Consider the following 13,210-nt stretch of genomic DNA (forward strand, 5'->3'; position numbering starts at 1 on the left):
ACTTTAAGTGAATTTGATCCAATCTAATTCAGTTGCTGTGCCACTTATATTTTATTTTGAACATTCACGTTATAATACTAATGAAATTGTGATCACAGTCTTACCTTTTGATCATTTGAATAATGTGAAACTTTTTTCCTGGCATTTTCAAGAAACATAGGATTACTATGTGTCTTCTTTATAAACTAATTTCAGTCTATCAGTGGAATAGTAATTTGGCATTTTTGGAAAATACATACATTAACCAACGTGCAGCATTTAACTGCTGGATCTGACCTTGCATCCCTTTAGGTGCCTTAAAAATTGGAGTGTTTGATGTAGTTGATTATATTTTTGTACTGGAGTATTTTATGTACAATTTTTGAATTTTTTAACGTCTTTATTTTGCCTCACAACAGGATTTTAATATGATTGTATTTACTATATGCAACATACATACTATTCAGATATAATAAGTCTTTAAAAAATGAGCATGTCAGCCTTAGTGTCACTACTGTTGTGTAACAAAACTTTAATCAAAATCTCAAAACTTCACTTTCTAGTAAAAAGTTGCCAAATATAGTGTCAGTTTGAATTCATTTAATTTAATTTAATTTGTATTTAATTTGAATGAAAATGTATGTAAAGATGCAGTCAAATTAATGTAGAAAGTTTGTAAGATTCAGTGTTGCTTTGAAGACAGGTTGTCTGTCATCCTATTGCAGAAATAAAGAGAAAAATATTGGATTTCAAGTGGTAAAATCCAGCACTCTGCCTTCTCCCCAACATAAATATGATTAAGGACAGCCTTTGTTTCTTTCTCCAGCAGCTAGTGTAGCAATAACTATTTACATAGAAACAATATTAACAAATATTTTCTTGGTGAAAAAAGTCCTGACGCAGTTCAAGCTCATTCATTGCTGCTTGTGTTTAAGCTTAATCCCCCTGTAGTCCCCTCAAATCTCCTCACATTGATTTTTCCCTCTTGAAACCCATCAGAAGTTTTTAGCAATATCAAACTTATTTGACTAGCATCTACATTTTTGCATTGTGTCTTTTATTTTTTATTACCACACAAAGAAAATAGCTTACTGTCCTAGAACAGAGGCCAATCAATCACATTAAAGCCAGTCAACACTATTGATTGCCAGTGGTGTCTCTAGTCAATCATCAATCATAAATCACTTTGCATAAAATATTTGGTGTGATAATGTTTTTGTCTCATCAACAGAGGAGGTTTCGATTAGTATTTCTGTGTCCAATTGCCAGATCCAGGAGAATGTGGTGAGAAATCCTATGCACGTACACACACACACACACACACACATTCAGCTGCCATCACATAAACAGGCATTTTCATGGCCAAGTGAAAAATTAAGTACACCTTCTTTTTACTGCTAAGATTTTGTTTATCACTACAGTATAACCTTGAATAACAATGAAATGCATTGATTTGCAAATTATCAACCTAAGACATGAAAAATAGTTATTTTTTAAAGCTCATCTTTAATTTTGATACTGGCAAATCTTTTAAAAACACTGGAGCAGGGGTACTGACTGACCTCATAACACAGCTACTGTAACTGTTTGGGAACTGAAAAGACTGAAAAGAAATATTTAGCCATCACTGCTTAATAAATCACCTCAACTTCTTAACAGTAGGTGGTCTCAATTGTCATATGTGTCATTTCATAAAGCACCAAAGGTTTTCAATAGGTGAAACTTTGGACTGCAGGCATCCAGACTCTTTTATTGGAGTGCCCTGATGCATAAAAAGTGGAATGGCATTGGATTTTAAAGAGTGTCTCAGCTCTTCCAAATGGGATTGAAGTAATGAAAATGTCTTAAAATGCAGAACAAAAATTCAAATATTATCATAAACTAATACTTAAGATCAAAATCAAAAAGAATAATTAATCATATGAATTTTTTTATCAGGATTTGAAAACCACCTACTACGTTTTGATGGATTTAGCTATTTAGAGCTTTAATTTCTGAGTGCTGCAACATCTTCATTGATTACTGACTTTGTATTCTAACTGAGTTTGTATTTTTTCCAGGATATCAACTCAGTGTATCAGATATTCCCAGATGAGGTTCTTGGCTCAGGACAGTTTGGCATTGTGTATGGAGGTAAGACATACCTACAGAGAGACACTTGCCATTATTATACACAGTGTGTAACTTTTTTCCAACTGGGTAAGTTTCAGTAATTTCTAAGTCTAGAAAAAACATTTGCAGATCACTGTGACTCAAACATACCCATCAAGCTATTAGCCCAGATTCAAGCTGGGAATCTTCTTGTTAGGAGGCATTACACCAACAATGCCACCTGCTTTTAAGAACCTGAGTAAACTCCTGTCAATTGTAGATGAGCCAAAATGTCCCCTCAGAACTGTACATGTACTATGAAAATTAGCAAAATAGCAAATCCGTTACAAATTTACAGACATTTAATTGTCATGTGTTTGTCATGTCCATGATTGTATCTTATTTTATTATTTTACAAAAAGAAAAAAGCAACTGTCCCTTAGGATTAGGCTTTAGCATGGCTAACATTACATATTCCTCTGTTTAAACACCTCACTGACTTGGTTGACTACTTCCAACTGATTTCAAGAAACACTCAAATTTGAAACATTTAAAAAAAAAATAGGGTTCATCTGAGTGTTTCTGATTTAGAAGCTGCTTTTCCCTTTTTATGCTTTTTAGCTGGGACTCAAGTTCCAGGGGCTTATAGAGGGCTTTCTACACACTCGTCTACTGGGATGACGTCATCCACTGAAAAATTAACTCACAGACAACGGCATGAAACCAAGAAATCCCTCAGAGGCCTCAGTATTTTACTTGCAAGGGGAGAACAACACACAAACCTTCTCTCTGCAGATTCACAAGAGTTCTCCAACGAGCGGTTGCCTCCCTTGCTCTTTTATTTGGTGACACACACACACATACATGTGCCCAGGTCTGGCATATCTCCTGAGTTTGGAGGCATCTCCTTATTTGGGGAGCTATAAAGATAACAATCAGTGGGGAGACAACATTCCTTCTTAAAACACAGTTCTCTTTGTCTCCCAATTTCTCCTTGTGAAGTTTTGATATGAACGGGCCTCTCTGACTGTGACTTTTATTTAATGATAATAAGTAAAAATAACTTTTCTGACATCCACGCATGCTGCTGCAGCACAGCTCATTCACTCCGTGCTCTGTGACAGTCGGCTAACTTCACACAGTTTGCTGCTGATAGTTTTGTGCAACATGGCAGGATATTTATTAGATTTGACGACGTGAACGACAACTTTGAGTAAGATGGACGTTCTTACCGGAGTGAATAAGTTGTGCTGCAGCAGTGGGCGTCAATGACGTCATCCCAGTAGACGAGTGTGTAGAAAGCCCTCTATAAGCCCCCCGATAGCCGCCAATAACAACAACACAGCAGCTATGAGCTAACAGAGCTATAGTACACGTTCATTCATTCATTCTTCTTAAAGTATTGGTGAAATAAAGACAGATAATGCCTTATTTAGAGGCTGCATCCTCTAAGCCCCGTTCACTCCGTTATATGGATCTCCAGTTATATAAATATCTTCCGAAGGACGCCGACTTTCACCAAACTGTTCTCGGTGAGTAGATGAACGTATTTCATGCCAGAAATAAGGTCTAGGTTTAAAAAGAGTTCCCCTTTAAGGACTCCTGATGAGGTTGAATGAGGCACAGGTGTGCATGCAGGAGCTGGCCAGACCAATCATGACACCCTCTCTAGTTTTCCCTAATAAGTTATTGCGATTGGCACAGAAGAAAGCTGCATGTTGAGTTAGAAAGCATAGAGTGGTATGTTGCTATTCTGCCAGATTTCTATGATGAGCACAAAAGTTTTGCATGAGACTCAGTATTCATCACATTAAATACATTTTACATACATTTTCAGAGTAAGGATGTTGAACAGAAAGAGTGATGGTAGGGGCAGTGTGCCAACACTAGCCTTTAACTTGGCCAGTGAGACAGCCCTCTTGCTCATCCTCTACTTACTTATACACCTTATCCTTCGGGGGAACCCACTGACAGAAGACCCTCATCAAATCTGTGACCCTCATTCGTAACATTAGATATTCACCACCAGTAAGGCTTATTACAACTGAGTAATTTACACTTAATAAATACCAACTCTTCTTTATAGCTCATCTCAAAAAAGCTTCGCTTTAGTTTTAGTAGTGTCATTTTTTGTTTCCAACGTGGCCATGTGATATCTATACTAGTTTAATAGAGGAAAGTAACAGTGTTCACTTGTCTCAGCGGGCCAGTGGGTGTAGCTTTGTAAAATTATGAAAGAGCTTTAAGAAGGCTGACTTCTGTAGAAGTGACAACATAATAGGGTGGCAGCAGAGTGTCCCTCTCATTTTTGTTATCTTGTGCTACATGTTCTTTCTCATATTCTTGTCTTGTGTTGAATTTGATGGCGCTGTTACTAGAAAAAAATTTATGACTATGCGTAGAGAAAGTGAGACAGAGAAACGTAATCACAAATGTGGCAAGTAAGCCCAGAATAGATTTTACTTCCGGTTAGTCTCTGTCACAGGTGGTAGAGGGATATGGTTCCAATGGCTGCAAGAATTTCAACAATGCTGCAAAAGCAAAAAAGGAAAATAAATCCCATGACAAAATAATTTCTGCATAGGCTCAGAGGCCCACAGTGCCAACTTATTAATTGTTTCTAACTGTGTGCTGTGCTCAGACCTAACAGAGCAAAACTTAGTCAAGCATCATGCAGGGTCTCAAAAGTGTCAACAATGCGAACTGATTGATTTAAAAACGACCTGGCAGAGTCACATTTATTCAGATAGCACAGACCACAGCTCACTACTATGCAGATAAAGTACAAGCTGTAGTCTATCTCAAAACAACAAAATAGCCTCACATAAGCTCCTGCATACCAGAATCTGGGGTCCTGTAAATGCTGTATTAAGTCAAATTCTATTATTGTCACTCGCAGCTCTGCATCCAAGGCCCGTAAGCGGATCAACAAGTGGACCCATGCATCTAAAAGGTTTCCTAAAGCCATGTTAACAAGACAAAAGAAAGCTTCACTAGCACTAACAACTTCAAAGCCCTTTTGCTCACAGGTCAAGTAACCTGCTCACAAGTGTCTCATCAGCATACAGTCCCATGTCAAATAACACGTAGTTGATGCAAGTTTTTACTGGATCCCACCTGGCATCAATAGTAAAACAACTCCAGCAGGTCTATACAAATTATATATATATATATATATATATATATATATATATACAAAATTATATATAAATATACAAAAATGATATTTGTATACACAAACATACACAAAAGGATGTTTGGGTCAGAGCTGTTAGTGGGTACAGCTAATTTTTTCTTTTCAGAAATCCAAATTTACCAACTTAAATTTGAATTTCCCACACTGGGGAATGAATAAAGTATTATTCTATTCTATATGTCTCACATCAAAGCTCTAAAACTGACAGCAACAACTCACAAATAAAAAGGAGGTTAGTCGATTTTACCCATCTGCAAGTCAGCTGGCAGCTTGCTCTCAGTCCTACTGTGAGAGGCTGAAATTGTTGTCCAACACAGAACCATAGTATTGTGCGTGAAAAGTACACCCCACAAGGCCTTGCCCTTCATGGGGCCTTGCTATTGGCCAGATCAATATTAAAATCTTAGGACATAAACATATAAGACATTGTTCATGGTTTCAGGATACTTACAGTTATCAGTCCATAGAGAACAACGAAGATTTTTTTTTAACACAGAAGAAGTGAGAGACAGATTGTAGAGATTGAATGTGTGCCAAAGTTTGTTGTTTAAAAAAATATCAGTCAGCTGTTTGCACAGTTGTAGACAACAGCTGAAATATAATTATCATTATTTCCATTTGAATTTTTTCTACATTTTCAAAAAATACACAACATACCTCTTTGTGTAATACTATTTTTTGATGCACTTCATCCTCATACAGAATTTAGATAAACCACTAAACGTGTTACGATTTTGTGTCTTGTCCAAAACTGATTTTGACACCCTCCGTGCTGTGCAAACCTCACACACCCCCTGTGAACAGTAGTTGGAAATCACTGTTACTCTGTCACTTTATAGATATCTGAAAGTCATTTGTAATGACAAATATGAAACCTGATCTTAGCTTTACACCTAAAATACAAGTGCAAAATTCTGTCATTTAGCATGCCAAAAACAAACAGAATGCCAATCTGACTTGATAATATAAATTAAAGATGTCAAACTCAGGCCTGCAGGCCAAATATGGCCTACAGAATATTTATATTTGGCCCACTAGATGATTCAATTCAATTTCGTTTTATTTATATTGTGCCAAATTAGAACAATTGTCATCTCAAGGCACTTAAATAATATAGTCCAATTCAAGCCAATTGGAATTCAATCCATTGTAATCATAATCCAATTAATTAATTTTAATACAGAACTGTGTTCTGAAGAAGAAGAAATAATAAAGCTGGAAGTGAGGTACACCTGCTCATCATTTTAGAAGTATTACTAAATACCATATTTTTGGCGATGAGGGTGGCTGTTTCCTTGCCTTCACCTGCAGCTTTCATGTCCTATCCAGGCAAACCTGCTGTTGCTTTCACTAGGTGTTTGAAAACTACATGTTAGTAATAGCTGCTACCGCGGATAGCTGGCCTGACGCCAGAAAACGCGCTGTTCTTCTCCATGCACTCTGTAACGAGGGACAGAGACTGTTTGGTGTTTTAACGGATACAGGTAGTACTTACGCTTCTGCTGTGGAGGGACTGCTAAAGTACTTTGTTACCAAAGTCAACGTGATTGCAGAAAGTCACAAGTTTTGACAGAGGACACAGAGACCTGATGAGATTTCTGTCTGGAAAAGTGGGAGAGTTTACCAAAGTTTGTAGATCTGGTCGAAGAAAGGTATGTGAGATACTGATAAATGTTCATTTTTATGCAGTTAGCAGACGCTTTTATCCAAAGCGACTCACAAATGAAAATATAACATTACAGCTAACAATAAGCTACACAGAAGGAAAACCACAAGTCAGGCTCTGTCAGAGGTGTCAGGGGGGACAGTGTAGATATAGTGCAGGCATAGAGGGAAATACAGAAATAGAATTGCAGTAGAGGGGGTTGGGAAGTACAGGGTAACTGCTTGGATAGGAGATGCTCTCATCTAGTCATCTAGCAGTGCCTACACCACGCACAAGACAATCTTTTGGGGACCGGAGTGACAGAGCTGTGACGTAAGCCTTTGCGAGAGCATTCAAGTCATCGACGCGCGCTGCTGCTGTCAGGAACTGCGGTTCAGGACACAGACACAGGGTCTTTTCAGATTCAAAGGGGTTTTAATATTAAACCAAGCACACAGAACACAGCAATGCAGGGCGATCTCCAGGCAGAGCAAAGAAAAGGGCTGTGAAAAACCCAAGCGCTCTCCTCAGTATCTATGGCAGAGGACAAGCGCGGCTATGAAGAGTTAAAACATCAATCTCTCTACACCAGGAGGAAAACAGAAAAGCTATGAACAGATTACAAAACAAAGACACGCTCTCCTAACGAGGCGGAATTAAACAAAGGACGCACTCGAAAAACAGAGGCACTATAAAACTTTAACTATAAACTTAAAGCTCTCCCTTAACGGAGAATGAAATGTTATAACGAAAAATCTCTCCTTGAAAACAGAGGAACAAACAAGGCTATGAACTTACTGTATTGAAATAAATAAACTAAGGCTATGACTAAGAATAATTTACAAAACAAGATGGCACTGCAGGAGGATCGCTCACTGCAGGCTTGTGGAACTTTGACTGTGAGGCTGGGAGTGTAGATCATGGGGAGAGACAACATACTGGCACAAGACAAGGGAAACGCAGACTATTTGAACACATGAGGGACCAAGGGGAACAGGTGGAAACACTTTGGGAATCAGGGAAGACAATCAGACGCTTGACAAGGGAGGAAGAGCAAGATACCTGAAACGAGAGGAGACAGTTAGTGCTTTCAAAATAAAACAGGAAATGATGAGACAAGACATGGAACAGAACATAAACCGTGACAGCTGCAGCATTTACAGCTGCATTTATTTACTCCGTGCTCTGTGACAGTCGGCTAACTTCACACAGAGTTTTCTACTGATAGTTTTGTGCAACATGGCAGGATATTTATCAGATTTTGATGACGTGGACGACAACTTTGAGTACAATGGACGTTCTTACTGGACTGAATGAGCTGTGCTGCAGTGGCGGGCGTCGATGACGTCATCCCAGTAGACGAGTGTGTAGAAAGCCCTCTATAAGCCCCCCGATAGCCGCCAATAACAACAACACAGCAGCTCTGAGCTAACAGAGCTATAGCACACGTTCATTCATTCATTCTTCTTAAAGTATTGGTGAAATAAAGACAGATAATGCCTTATTTAGAGGCTGCATCGTCTAAGCCCCGTTCACTCCGTTATATGGATCTCATCCAGCATTCACATGATCACTAAAGTTAGCGTTTTTTAAATTACCATCACTTATCCCAAGAGCAGAGAAGCTGTCACATCATCTTTAAAATGGGTGCATGATTATTTCAATATTAATATCTTGATCATTCTGAATATTAATGTCCTGATATAAAGATGGTCACACTGCCTTGATATATCACAAGACATTGTTTATATATTTTATTAAATAATTAATTTTTCAACAATAAGATAAGATAATCTGTTTCACAAACTGACTGATTGTCAACACTAGCTTGAATCCAGTGCAGTGGAATGGAAATTTTCTGTAAAAAATGTTTGTCATTTCTAATAGGCAAGCATAGGAAGTCTGGCAGAGATGTCGCCATCAAGATAATTGATAAGCTCCGCTTCCCCACTAAACAGGAGAGTCAGCTGCGAAACGAGGTGGCAATCCTGCAGGTAAAAACAAATAATGTTTTGCATTTGGTGGCCTCTTCCAAGAGAATTAACTTTGTCATGAATGATTTTTTTTACCGTGAAAACACACAGTGAACATACTGATTACACCCCTATTATTACTATTTCAACACACACAATTCCCATATAAATATCACACAACTAGGGTACTGGATTCAAAGTAAAGTATTTTTAACTTTACAACAGGCTGCATTGTGTCTTTTCAGCCTTTTGTAAAGACAGATCATACATAAGACATTACTCACAACCTGACCTTGGCCTCTCTGACCTAATTATATGGTCAGTCTCATAAATTGGCCCTGCAGTCCTGGGTGAGCCAACAATCTAAAGTCATGACAGCTGAGGATTCTGCTTGTTGACACTGAAGGTGAGAGCCCAAGCTGGTACACAAATGACAACATTGTTGGATTTTTCCAAGTAAAGAGCACAAAGTCTGCATTCCAGAGAACATACACATGGTTCTTTCAGACTCTCAGAGAGGTGCAAAGCAGAAGTCCATAGCACTGTCCATCACTGTTCAACTTTGATTGAATCACTTGTAGTGAAGTAATCAAATCCCTCATCTACTGGCACAGTCTTAGGTTAAAAAACAGGAGAAACTGGAAAACTATTATCCTGTGTGGCAATGCTCATCATTACTTCAGTCAGTGCTCAGATTTCAGAAACAAAGAAGTAGAAAGTGGCATGGATTAAAACAGGCTAAATAATGTTGGAGATACGCAAGATATAACCAAGCAGCACAATGTTATTTTAAAGCAAAATGTCATCAGGGAAACCAGTTCCACCCCTTTTATGGAAAGAGGAGGTACCCCCTCTTCATGCATCAAAGGTGTCAGTGCTGGGTGACCTACATGGGACCAAAAAAAACCTCTTTAAGACCCAATCAGAGCAGACACCTAAAACCATGAGATAAATAGATTGTTGGTTGCTGGCTTTGTCCAAACACTCACCACTGGTGAAGTACAGGCCACTGAAGTTTTTGTACATCCCTTATCCCATGGCAAAATATGACAGAAAAGGATCACATCGTGTTCAATTAATAATTATTTTACCTAGTTACTTTAATGAGCACTCTTACTAGGACCCATGTTGGGATCTACTCTACTTGTCATGCTGCATCATTTCAGAGTCAATTGCAGATAACAGTCATATAAAGGGAATGTTTCCCTAGTCTGATTTTTGTCTAAACCCTTTCTTAGGTTTATCTGGAGAGCCAAGGATCGCAGCAAATGGCCTGATGTCAACGAATAGCAGATATCCCTATTTGATACGACTTGCCGTCTGGGTTTCGCAAATTTTACACTTCAGAAATATGTTCTGGATCACAGCTGTTCTGGGGGTGACACTTACCACTTGGTTGAGAAATGCCTTTTCACTGACAAACTCCCAAAGAGCCTTGATAGATTGTCAGCAAATTACATAAGCTCTTCCCTTCAGGTGGGCTAGACTAATGTCAGTGGGCTACCCCATCAGAAGACATTGAACTTTGATTATCCCCAGTTGGAGAAAATTCATCAGAGTTGACTCTGGGGCTTTAGTGGCAGACTACCATCAGATACCATCACATACTGATTTTGTCACACTTAAACGTCTGATCCAACAATACAGAATATCTGTTAAGCTCTAGTCCATCAGAACGACCCTATTGGCCTATTCTTCTCATACACCACTTGAGTTAAGATAATAGTGTAGTATCTCTGGGGTAAAAGAAGATGTGCTGCTAATGGAGTGACTTGATCCATCAAATATCTCAGTTTCAAATAAAAAATAAGACAAACACATTGCCAGTTAGTTATCTCATCAGCTTCTATCACAAGATACTCCAAGCTTACCTTGACATAGTCATCTTTGTTCTACAAAGTGGGGGGAGCGCTTCAAAACATTCACTTCAGTACATTTCTGTACTTCTGTACACTTCTCCATCTCGGTCAAGAAGCACAGAGAAATCTAGAAAGTGTTTTACAGACTTCACAGGAACATATAGCAACTCACTTCACTGGGCCAATCCGATGCCTCCAGCCATCTGCTCATTAAGTCACCTTAACAAGCTTCAATCGTCTCTGACAGAACACAAGACATTATTCACCATTGTAGTTCTGAACTATCCAATTACTTCTGTTTGCTTCTGGACTCTTTATTGCATGGTTGTTTTCTACTTGTATTTCAGTGCTTATTTCTAACTGAAAATTGTTGTAATGCACAGTTGCTATTTATGGTAATTAGTTGTGTTGCTGTGCTGGAGACAGACTAATTATATTTATAGCAGAATGAGGATAACTGATCTATAAGGCATCACTGGTAAATTCTTCTCGTCGCCTATGTATGCAATATGCCAATATATAGTAAAAGCTAGGAGTCTTTCTAAGCTAAGAAATTGTAATAAGTCAATACTCTTCACAGTTTAATTGTATCCTCTCTACGTAAAAGCTCTGAGGTGCCCTTTTCAAATACATTACTTTAAATTCCAGATTAATGCCTTATCCTGTTTGTCATAACATGTCCTTTGTATAAACTCATGTATGTACTTATTTTATATATTTTATTGCATATCCATGATGTTTTAAACATTTCCTCTCATTTGTTTACATTGTATCGATAGATGTATACATTTGTATCCCTTCAAATTGGATGGTACTGGCTAATAATGAAAAGTAAATGAGGAGTACATATGAGGAAAAATGTGTTTGGACTTGACTCATACCCATCACCTTTTCTAATCCAGCAGCCTCTGGAAATTCCATATCTATTGAAATGGTGTCTAAGAGTAAACAATTAGTTTCTATTTGGGATTATTCAAACCAACACTGTATTATACAGGAAATCAAACAAAAGACAATCAGCATTTAAAGCAGAACCTTTGAATATTCTTCAAGAAGCCTGGAGAACTGGTCCTATAAAAAATTCATTCAGAAATTCCAAGAATGATTGCTTTAGAGGGCTCAGGCTGTGTTAAAAACTAAAGGTGGATATGGCAAACACCGACTTTCAAGCTCAAGAATTTTAAATTTAGTTTTTGCCTTATATACTCGATATCCATTTTTATTTGCCTGTGTTTCTGTAGACCTTTTCAAATATCGGTTGCAGTGACACACATAACAGAAGGTCTAACAGTAGTGGATCACCTTTGACCCACCATGCTGCCATGGTTTTTTCACAAGACTCCAATGCGTAATAACAATGCATCAAACCCAGTGTGAAAAGGATGGATAAAAACCCTAATAAATAGCTGAATCTATTTCCCCTGGAAATATATAAAGTAATAAAGGGAAGCTCAAGTCTTCTGCATGGTATATTTTAATGTCATACTCACAAGATACTCATTTATAATTTATGTTTTAGTTGATGATCAAAGGTTTAAAGAGAGTTGTCCTTTTTCATTGCTATAAATACTGAGCAGTTAAACTTGCATTAATTCAGATGTAGCAATTTAAGATGGACATCCAGCACACATGATAAGGGGTTGCATGAAGAAACAGTGTAATTTCAAAGGGGCCTTTTGTCTAAGTGGCCATCTAAATCTTTTCTTATTTTAGAGCCTGCACCACTCAGGTGTGGTCAACTTGGACTGCATGTTTGAGACACCAGAGCGTGTGTTTGTGGTGATGGAGAAGCTCCATGGAGATATGCTGGAGATGATTCTTTCCAGTGAGAAAGGTCGGCTGCCTGAAAGGATCACCAAGTTTCTAGTCACACAGGTTTGCTTGAAATAATTTACTTTAACCCTAATATAAGCAGTTTTTGTGTAAACCTAAGCTTTTTGATCGGCTACACATCCACAATCTTTCAGTATGAAAAATTTAAATTCAACAGCACACAGTCTTGAGCATATCGGAAGTAATGAGGGTTTCAGTGTCTTGTGTCAGCACACTCCAGCTCAAGGAGGGGCAAAACAGCAGCAACTGATTGGACAACTGCTCCATCACTTGATCCACAGCAACATAACATAATTTGGGGAGGGTAATGCATTAATTTGTCCTAAATATTTTTCTGAGTTAATTACCTTATCTCATTTGATTACAATTAGTATTTACAACTGTTTTTGTTTTTTGTTAGATTATCTGTTAGTAGATATTTCGCTTAATGTGTTGGACTGGTCTGATCAGCCAGTATTTAAATCCTCTTTGCTTGTTGTGTGTTAGGTCTGTTTGATTTTGTTCAACAGCCGGTATGGAGTTACTTTGGCGGTTCAATTACTATACTGACTTGAGTTCAGTTTTGTTAATTGACTTATTTTAAGGGGCCCTGTTTATTTTGATGATTTTATGTGTTTTTTGCACTTTTTTTGGG

The 13,210-nt window shown here is 37.9% G+C and overlaps 1 protein-coding gene across 1 annotated transcript in view; it reads left to right on the forward strand.

The window, feature by feature from the left end:
- Positions 1 to 13,210, forward strand: part of prkd1 (protein kinase D1) — a gene marked incomplete at its 5' end in the record, with an annotated part of 142,793 nt that overhangs the window by 70,093 nt on the left and 59,490 nt on the right. Inside the window, 4 exon segments of the mRNA XM_072365213.1 lie at positions 1,211 to 1,263; positions 2,040 to 2,112; positions 8,799 to 8,905; positions 12,457 to 12,618. Coding sequence (XP_072221314.1) covers positions 1,211 to 1,263; positions 2,040 to 2,112; positions 8,799 to 8,905; positions 12,457 to 12,618 — 395 coding nt within the window.

This window comes from Leuresthes tenuis, unplaced genomic scaffold (genome assembly GCF_036924035.1).
Source record: "Leuresthes tenuis unplaced genomic scaffold, fLeuTen1.0.hap1 SCAF_15, whole genome shotgun sequence".
Classification (NCBI taxonomy): Eukaryota; Metazoa; Chordata; class Actinopteri; order Atheriniformes; family Atherinopsidae; genus Leuresthes; species Leuresthes tenuis.